This window comes from Limulus polyphemus, unplaced genomic scaffold (genome assembly GCF_000517525.1).
Source record: "Limulus polyphemus unplaced genomic scaffold, Limulus_polyphemus-2.1.2 Scaffold3824, whole genome shotgun sequence".
NCBI lineage: Eukaryota > Metazoa > Arthropoda > Merostomata > Xiphosura > Limulidae > Limulus > Limulus polyphemus.
In genome coordinates this window covers 88,566-98,455 of record NW_013669434.1, presented here as the reverse complement: position 1 = coordinate 98,455, position 9,890 = coordinate 88,566, and the positions used below count along the sequence as shown (strand labels likewise).

The 9,890-nt window shown below is 33.6% G+C and overlaps 2 protein-coding genes across 2 annotated transcripts in view; one reads left to right on the top strand and one right to left on the bottom strand.

Moving 5' to 3' along the window:
- The window catches only part of LOC106470106 (peroxiredoxin 1-like), a 6,215-nt gene extending 1,740 nt beyond the window's left edge, over positions 1-4,475 (top strand). The window contains exons 2-6 of the mRNA XM_013930633.2: positions 2,395-2,550; positions 2,947-3,063; positions 3,570-3,692; positions 3,819-3,949; positions 4,147-4,475. Of these exons, the coding sequence (XP_013786087.1) occupies positions 2,411-2,550; positions 2,947-3,063; positions 3,570-3,692; positions 3,819-3,949; positions 4,147-4,229 (594 nt within the window). The 5' untranslated portion in view covers positions 2,395-2,410 and the 3' untranslated portion in view covers positions 4,230-4,475. The remainder of the gene's footprint in view (positions 1-2,394; positions 2,551-2,946; positions 3,064-3,569; positions 3,693-3,818; positions 3,950-4,146) is intronic.
- Positions 4,476-4,549: 74 nt separating this feature from the next.
- LOC106470105 (transportin-1-like) overlaps positions 4,550-9,890 on the bottom strand; it is a 57,715-nt gene continuing 52,374 nt past the window's right edge. The window contains exons 19-21 of the mRNA XM_022398676.1: positions 9,053-9,227; positions 8,623-8,731; positions 4,550-8,068 (exon numbers count right to left, since the gene is read on the bottom strand). Of these exons, the coding sequence (XP_022254384.1) occupies positions 8,624-8,731; positions 9,053-9,227 (283 nt within the window). The 3' untranslated portion in view covers positions 4,550-8,068; position 8,623. The remainder of the gene's footprint in view (positions 8,069-8,622; positions 8,732-9,052; positions 9,228-9,890) is intronic.

Below are 9,890 nucleotides of genomic sequence, written 5' to 3'. Positions count from 1 at the left end.
AACCCTAGTGAGCATCATAATGTTATATCACGAAGGAGTACCAGAAGCCATACAGAAGCTTTGTGGTGTGACAGGACATTCTGCAGGGTTGTGGGGACCAGTGTGGGTAACTATAGAGCTCATGGGCATAAAGGACAAACAGAAAGTATACTTGGCTGACATTGAAGACGAATGCATATTAGGATTGGACTATCTATTACCGAGGAAGTTTGTGATTGATTTTGATAAAATGACATTTGGGAACAACAAAGGCCAAGTTCTGGTAACTGTTAAAAGAGAGGTTGAACTAATTAGGTGCCATCAAAGTGACTGAAGAAGTTGATGATTAAGTGGAACCAAATATAGATATCAAAACAGAACAGGAGAAAGACCAAGATTTGAAACCTATAATTGATTTCCTAAAAACAAGTGTTTTGCACCCTGCTTGGGAGAAAGTGTCTAGTCTAAGCCCTGTGACAAAGCACTATTGGGCACAATGGGACCAGTTAAACCTTGAAGAGGGTATTCTTGTCTGGAGATGGGAAATTGACGACTTGGCAAATGGTTATACTGAGAAAGTTACGGGAAGTTGTGCTGCGTCAATCCCATGATACTTTAACAGGAGGACATCTCGGAATTAAGAAGACATTGAGTCACCTACGACAAAGATTTTACTGGATAGGTATGAAGCAAGATGTGGAAGAATGGTGCAGGACATGCAATACACGTAGTGCTAAAATGGGACCCAAGCATAAGGGATGCCCACCTTATGAAGAGTCGCCTGTGAATATGTCAGAGTTTGTGGAAGTGTTATCGGAAAGGATAGATGATATTCACCATTAAGTGTGTTCAAACTTGAAAATGTCTGCTGATTCGATGAAGCTATCTTATGATAAGAGATCTACTGAAGTCAGCCTTGAACCAGGAGACAAGGTATGTTTGTATAATCCCAGAAAGACCAAAGGGAAGTCTCCTAAGTTGTCTTCTCCATGGGAAGGCCCATATGACATAGTAGATCATCTTTCAGACGTGACTTTCCAAATCAAATGTGGTCGGCGAGGTAAGCCAAAAGTGGTGCATGCCAACAGGCTTTGGCGTTATCACGGTCCAGGACATTTCCTGGAGACTTAGGAGACTTCCCTTTGGTCTTTCCCACAGTGCCTTCCCATCGAATTCCTGTGGCTTCCTTCTTACTAGATCACGCCTTCTGCTGACACTCGTATTTGGAATGTGACTTCTGACAGGACTGAAGATGTCTGCATTAGGGTTTAGTTGCGGGGTCTGGAAAGGGCTTCCTGTTGTCTGAGGCTGATTAGGTCGATGGCTAATATATCCTCCTTTAATGTACTTAATTCACTTTGAAATTTACTAATGTTTTTGACTTTCCTGTAGTTGTTGCTGACTTTCCTGCAACTGTTGGATACTTTCTTCCTGTTTCATTTCTTTTTCCCCCAACAACTGCTGTAATCTCTCTTGTTTATTTTGCTGTTCGAGCTGCCATCAAATCTGTTAAGCTGTAGTTGGATTTGCCACCTCTCGTTTCCATTTTTTTTTTCTCCCACTCTGACACCAATCCGTTACGGCTCTGGTCGTTTGTTAATTTCCCGTAAAAATTCTCTCGGAAGAAGTTCAGAGATAAAAGTCCCTTCTTAAATAAAACTAGGTTATTCTTTCTCAATACAACTTTGCAATACACTTAATTTCCACAGTCATTTTTCTTTAACACACAACGATTCACGCACTTTGCTTACAACTTGACCCGATTATCTGTCTCTATATTTCTCTGTCTGCTATTATTGTCTCCGCTTCACTTGCCGGGCTTATATACAAAAATAGAGGGCGTCTAGCAAATACTAGGATATTCGTGATGTTCCCCAATTCTTCTAGAAACTAGTAAAGTGTTACCAGCGTCACGTGACAATATATATATATATATATAATAAAGCAACGAGTTGAGTCGTAAATTACCCCCATCGGTAACAAATTGAAGGTTGATTTTCTGATATAGCTGTCAGTGAAATTAATTCACAGTAACTGATGTTTGAAAGCCAATTTAATTCTGAGTGTTTCAATTTCTGTGCTTAAGGTAATTTATGTATATTGTCAAAATCAGTTATCAGACAAAAAATTATATCTTATTCCTTTGTGTGCATGTTTGAAGTACAACCATGAAGCCTGCATGGTTTCTTTTTGTGCTGTTCTTTCCCCTCTCATAAGCAAAAACTTTAAATTTCAGATATAACTGCATCCTTATAGTCTCATGGGGAGGTGAAACTAAAGGGATCACACACACATTTATTTCTTTATAAGGCTAATCTCATGAGACACCATTGTAAGGTACATATTTTCTATATGTTTATTTACTAACAAGGAATGAGTTAAAGGCTACAAGTTAACTATACTTTTTCTCTCCAGGAAATAACACAAAATCATGACTGGAAAGCTTCCTGCTCTTACCAAGCCTGCCCCAGACTTCAGAGGGACAGCTATAGTAGATGGTGAATTCAAGGAAATCAAGCTTTCAGACTACAAAGGAAAATATCTAGTTTTATTCTTCTACCCACTAGACTTGTAAGTTTATAAGATTGTAAAACATTTCCTTTGAGGCAAAATATTTCAACATACAGCTGTTTTTATACAACTTAATAGTGTAAGATAGTCATATAACATTTGATGGTCGTTAGGTTGAAATAAATATCTCAATAAAAGTGAAAATAGGGTACAAGTTACCACATAATTCCAAAGTTTAGTTTGTGAAAGAAACTAGATGGTTTAAAAGCATTGTACTTTTGTTTTCTTCGGAAATTATCAGGTCCATAATGTTACTATTATTTAAGTGTTATACATTTATTATCTTTCACAAATATTGCAAAAATCTTGACAGTTACATTCAATCATTCCTTTTATTTCAGTGATCTACAAGCTCAAATGACTTAATACATTAACTAGACTATTTTTTGTTGACAGTACCTTTGTGTGTCCCACTGAGATCATATCATTTAGTGACAGAGTGGAGGAGTTTAAGAATATTGGATGTGAAGTTGTAGCTTGCTCTACAGACAGCCACTTTAGTCATCTAGCCTGGTAGGTAAAACTAATTCTTGAGTGATTCATTACTTGCTTATATCATGTTTTAACTATATACATATTGAATTCTTAAAGCTCATACAAAACTTTTGGTGAGTTAATATTGAATACTGTAATAATGTTATGTTACGATTTTTGTGTTATTTACCACAGCATCCACCTCAAAACCCAAATACCTAAGCTTGATCTTTGTTATTTTACTAAAATAATTTATAAGAATAATTAATCATACCAATCACTAGAAGAGTGAACTAATTTTATATTTTTTGCTTGGCTTTACTGCAATTCAGTCTGTTGAAAACAATCTTGCAAAGAAATAGGTATCTAATTAAGAACTGTCTAGTTTTATAACAAAGTGACTTTCAAACACTCTTTTAAAAAAATTCACAGTTCATCCATAACTAAGGCTGATTGAATTTAATGATATCATGTTAACATCTTAGTATACATCATTGTGAAATAGCTACAAAATCTTAGTTTTAAAACAATTTTGTCTTCACAAGGGTGAACACTCCAAGAAAGGAAGGTGGCTTAGGAAATATGAAAATACCTTTGTTGGCAGATAAGAACTTGGATATTGCTAGAGCTTATGGTGTCTTGAAAGAGGATGAAGGTATAGCATTCAGGTAAGTGTTTTCTTTATGAACTACTAAGACTAGTTTATCATAACTTAAGGTTTTTCTTATTTTTGAACAATTAAATGTAACTGACCACAAAACAGCTATAGCTATTTGTTTTTACCATATGTGCAGAGGGCTTTTCATAATTGATGAGCATCAGAAATTGAGACAGATAACTGTCAACGACCTTCCTGTTGGCCGATCAGTGGATGAAACTTTACGTTTGGTACAGGCATTCCAGTTCACTGACAAACATGGAGAAGGTCAGTCTTACTCTAAATCTTTTAAGATCTCACTTTAAATTCAGACAACTATTTTGCTACTTTCTTATATCGAGTACAATACAGTATAATTTTCAGAGTTGGTAATTTAGTTTGTGTTCTTGATTGTATTTATAATTTCTTTAACACAGAGTTTGTGTTCATTCACTCATTATGTAAATAAAACATTCTTCATATAGTGTGTCCTGCTGGCTGGAAACCTGGAGATGATACCATGAAACCAAACCCTGTGGGGAGTAAGGAATACTTTTCCAAACAATGAATCATTACAAGAAAAACCAAAGGAAATAAGAAAGTTCTGCATTCCTGAAAAAGTGACTAATTCTATTACTTGCTACTGGGGGATGAGCTAAGTACTTAAATTCATGTAAAGACATACAAAAATCTCAATGCAAACATATTTTTTGTCCTTCTTTCTGATATAAAATGGCATCATGTATGTAATGATCTGAGAGATCATGTAGTAGTATGTTCAACAATAAAGCTTGTATGCTAAATTTAATGAACAGTGCAGGTGTTTGGGGTGAGGAAGTCTCAGTTCTGGGTCCATAACATCTCTCAACTTAACAAAGAGAAGCAAGCTTCACAGAACAACTAAGTTTATTGATCTAAAACAAGCAAATTTTTCCAAATACAGCTGATACATTAATCAACAATTTGTACTTAAGTTAAACTTACAGCTATAATTTCCTTAAAGTAGTACTTACAATTATGGCCCCAAGGTCTGGAGAGTTTAACAGCCTAACATGATAACAGTGATGAGAACACCCATTCATTCCAGCACAATGACATAAAACATTAATATTTTTTCAACATGCAATGTGAAATAGACAACCTTATTTTACTGCTATCAAATGTCAAACCCAGCAGCAACAGAATTCAATACATCTATTATCCTACAAAATACTTATTTATATATTTTACAATATTAAAATTAACATTAGTATATATGATTACAGACTAACTTTAAAGTTTTATTTATGTGGCCTCTGTTACTGGTGCTGTCCATAATACATTGCACTTGTTAAACACTAATAAAAATAAACATTGCTTTAAGTTAATTGAAAGCAACCACTGCATTTTTCACACAAAAGTTACTTTTATAATTTAAATGACTGGTTTATATTGGAAAGGGACTAGTGTAATTTAAGGATGAACTTTTCCTACACATCTATCAAAAGCTACTAGCCATAAATTCTAATGACTACAGAAGAAATGTAGCTAATATTGTTCAAGGATGCTAGTTACTACAGAAAATATTTTAAATGCTTGGTTAAATGAGTCCTGTTTATAGATTAGAACAAGGTGTAATGCAAACCATTTGTTAATTCAACCATAAATTTTAAGAGGAACTATAAGAAAATCAGCTATTAAAATGTGACCAGCTTTATTAAACCTGCCAATTCAGCATATTTTAACTTCCACTTCCTAAAAATCATTTTCAACTACTTAATCTTCAAAAGGAAAGTAGCTAATTTGACACTACCACGTCCTAACTTTTTTTTTGGAGGGGGGGTTACCTCAAATTATAATATCAAAATTTATCTTTCTAACAGAAGGATGTCCAGTGCTTTTAAAAACAAATAAACACTGTAATAGGGAAGTTACAAAATTATTCACAGTATTAAAACAAAAATGATGATACTACATCAGTTCAAATAATATGAAAATTTTGTTCTTCTGTTTAACCACGTCTGCCTGTATATTTGTAATAAACAAACTCCACTTTTCATATTAACTAAAAATTATGTTTCTGTACACTTTTGAATCACATTAAAAAAACAAAAAATCATCGTTACCAAACTTTTGCTAAAATTCATTTTTAATTATCACTAGCTTGATACAAGCTAACTGAAATTGGAAAATTAAGCTTAAAACAATCAAAAACTGAAACTTATTGTGAAAAGTGACATACATATAAAGCAAGTTTGTTAACATGACTATGCATTATATATACCTCTATTTCAGCAGAGAATACTTTTACAAAAAATGTGTGATTGTATTATTTTTTGTAAGAAAAATTTCTGGACGTTTCTCTTATTGGCTAGCAATGATTTATTACAATGTTTTAGTTGTATCGGAATTGGTAATGAAGATGCATCAAGTGTAAGATATTCACTCATACTGAAGAACACATGCATGCACACACACACACACACAGAGAAAAGCATACAGATGGGGTTACACACACAGTCACCCACCCACCCACCCTTTTTCATACGCGATCAATTATAAGAAAAAAAAAACAATAATGTATTACATCACAGCCTAAAAAAAATATCACTTCTGACCAGCATAATGGTGCACCAGCACCTAAAAACTTTATAAATGAGCATTACTGTGAGGTCATCTAGAAACAGCTCATCATTATCTGGAAGAATTAAGTACAGTACTTCAACCAAATATCACCAATACAAATAGCTCTCAAACCTTTAGCTAAGACATGATTTTACACATTTTTAACAAATAAAACCTACCTATTCCTTCTCCTGCTAAAAGTATTACATCAATTTAAAATTACTACTCTCAGACTGGTTATGCAAAAGCTCGTTTAAAATTATATTTTGGCAGCATGAATAAAATTTAACTTCCATCACATTAACTCTGGTAAAGCATATTCTACAATTAAAAAAAACTAATAGTTTTTTGTAAAAAGTATCTTGTACAGTAAAAATGATTGTACGTAAGAGGTACACCTGTACCATCTGAAATAAATTTTTCACTATGCTGAGAACACTGGTTAGAAGTTCAATGATTAGTTCTATGATAGTAAAACCTCTTTATCATGCACGATTGACTTTGTCCAAATACAATCTCAAAGTTCAAACACTGCCCAAACATTTTGATCATCATACAACTCCCACCTATTTTAATGTAGTTTTAGGCTTTCCATTATTATTGAACTTCAAGAATAATGCTACTAATATTACAGCTTAAATTTTAAAAAACTACGCTGAAAATACACTCACAGCTGCTCTTATCCTTCATTTATATCACCAACTAATATGATTTCTCTTTGGGGTACTGGCTTTGGAATACACGCAAGTGTTGGTTTTAGTTGAACTTCTGAAGAAGAAACTTATTATACTCACTTATAACAAATTAATTTACAGCTATTATAACTCACAACCTACACTCACCTTGAGGAGTGAAGAGCTTGTGACAAGTTTTGTACCCACTTTTAAGTGCTACTTTATCACATGTACATAATATACTGCTGAAGGCTCATTTACCTGCCCTCCAACTATTTAATTACCTAACTCCCCAGAATAAAATATTTAACTGAGTTGAGCAAACCTCCCTTACCCACTTTGCTCCCCCTCCCCAAAAAATGTGCTAATGGGGAACAAGACAGGAACATAAGGCACTTGACGTCAACACGTAGACAGCACATGTAGACAAAATGAAGTGGGGGTGAGGCTATCATGACAAGAATGAGGCTACAAACAAACACTTTCTGAGGAACTGTAGCTTAGGTTTCTATTACATTCTTTCTTGAATGGCTGGACTTTCCACGACTAATAATTTTCTTAACATCTAAATATTTAATAGATCATATTTGAAATAATTACTAAAAGTAAATATTTAATATCCTAGCCCTCTCTCTCTAGATATATATATATATATATATATATATATATTCTCCTGGGGAGAAGGACTCAACCACAGCTTTGTTCCTCAGAATATGTGATTCTTACTTGCTAACTTAAACCTATTTTAGTATGGACTTACAACAAAAACTTAACTACTAGTGTTGAGAACCTGCTTTCAAGCCTAGAGACAGCCACTTAGCAGATTCTATTGCAATAATTAACTATAAAATTACCTAATCAAGACTAATCCACAGAGGATATCTGGCATGTCATACCACACCCCAAAATAAGAACTTCCTAAAAACTAAACGGCTGTCATTGAAGTGTTATATTCTTGTAGATTACCTATAAATATACACAACAAAGCAATTTCTTAACCTAACATCCCATCCCTCTTCCCATTGATGCCCTGCCCCTTCCCCTAGCATGAAGAATTGTCCCCTACCCCAATGGGGTTCGCTAATTATGTTCTGTTCTCCTGATACTTTCAATGGTTTAGTAGAAAGTCCTAGTAAAGGAAGAAAAAAAAACAAAATATCAAGATTAAATGCATGTAAACTGATATATCACATTACTCTTCATCACATGTGAATTGACTTAAAATTTTAATAATATAAACATACAACACCACTAAATTACTAGTAAATATTAGGTATCAGAAATAACAAAACAGAAATCCATACTGTGATGGGCTCATATTGCAAAAATTTCAACTGCTTGATGAATGTAATCATTTTTTCTATAACCAACTACAGAAATACAGGATACAACAGAGAAAAATGATATGGTACAAGGTTTGTGTTGTACTCATGATGATATAACCATCTTTTTGAAATAACACACTCTTGAACTTCAAAACGATTTTTTCTGTTCGGAACTATATCTCATCTTTCCAATGGGAGGTGGAGATACAGAAGAACATCACACTAAAAAAAATAACTTGCAGCAAAAGGAAAGACTACGAGTATTGACATTTTATCAAGTTATTACAGTAGTACAGTACCTATTGTACAACTGACCAGTTTGTATCAGACAACAATCTTTTAACAAAAAAGGCTTTACCTCAGACACCATAATTAGCTAGCAGTCGTTCTTTCAAAGGAGCTGGAAGTTGTTCAGAAAACCGCTTCCAGTTAGCTTCACCAACCTGGTTTTTAAATCCATGAAAAATCTAAAAAAGTGAAGATACACATTGTACTGATTACTGTCTAATGTAAAAACTATCTACATTGTAAGCAAATGTTAGAGTTCTAAACATCACAACTGCATCTAGCTTCTTAACCCTAAACAAATTTCAAATTCCAAAACATTCACAACCTTCAATACAAAAAATGTATATATTAATCAATAATCATAATTTTATTTCATTAAACCTTGGCAAAATGTGAGCTAGGGGTCCATGGATATTTTAGATTCAGCTATTATTGTTGAACTTAAAGAGCACCACGAACAGTTATTTAAAAAAAAATATCTTATTACTTGAAAGACATACCTCATAGAACATCTGCTTAAGGTCTGCCTTGGGATTAACCCATGATGCCACTGCATCACAGAAAAAGATGAAGTCCTGCACTACACCTCCAGGATTAACTCCAATCATGCTACAAATTCCTCGGAAGGCAGAATCTTTCTCTTCATTGTCCCGAATGTTACGAAGAGAAGCACACCTTAAATTACAGGGAAAAAATATTTTAAGAAGCTCCTTAAAATGTGTTTACATAAGAATGAGTTATACAGATAAAATATACATTTTAAAAAAATTTTAAAATTCTCAAATACCTTAACCCTTAAGTTACCAAACTGGTCTAGTGGGCCCACCTATTTAGGTATCATTTTGTAGTTAAATCTATGCATTATAGCAAAAATTTGAATTCAGGAATGATAATTAATATTTTCCCATACTTCTGATGAAAGTATTTCATTATATAAATAATTTTTGAAGTCCTACCCATTTTGTACTCTGCTAAACAGCAACATTTAATTAAAAAGGACAAAAAATCTGTCTGTTACTTAGCATAAAATGTGTAGAAAGGAAGAAATCTTTTAAAATAAACCTTATGTTCAAAACCTTGTAGCAGTGATGTTTGAAATAAACACCTGAAGTGCAAAGAAAATTAAATTTACACACAATCTCTTCTGTAGTCTTTTATCATCTTTGGATTGTGTGGATGGGTATATATATGCCCATTAATTTTTATACCTTAATTCAGCATCCTTGGTGCTTTTCAAAGTACTAGTCATATCACAATGTGTACTAAATCCTAAGGCATGAGAAGAAACCAGTACAGTCAAACTTCTGAAGCCAATAAAAAATTATGGCTACAGGATTA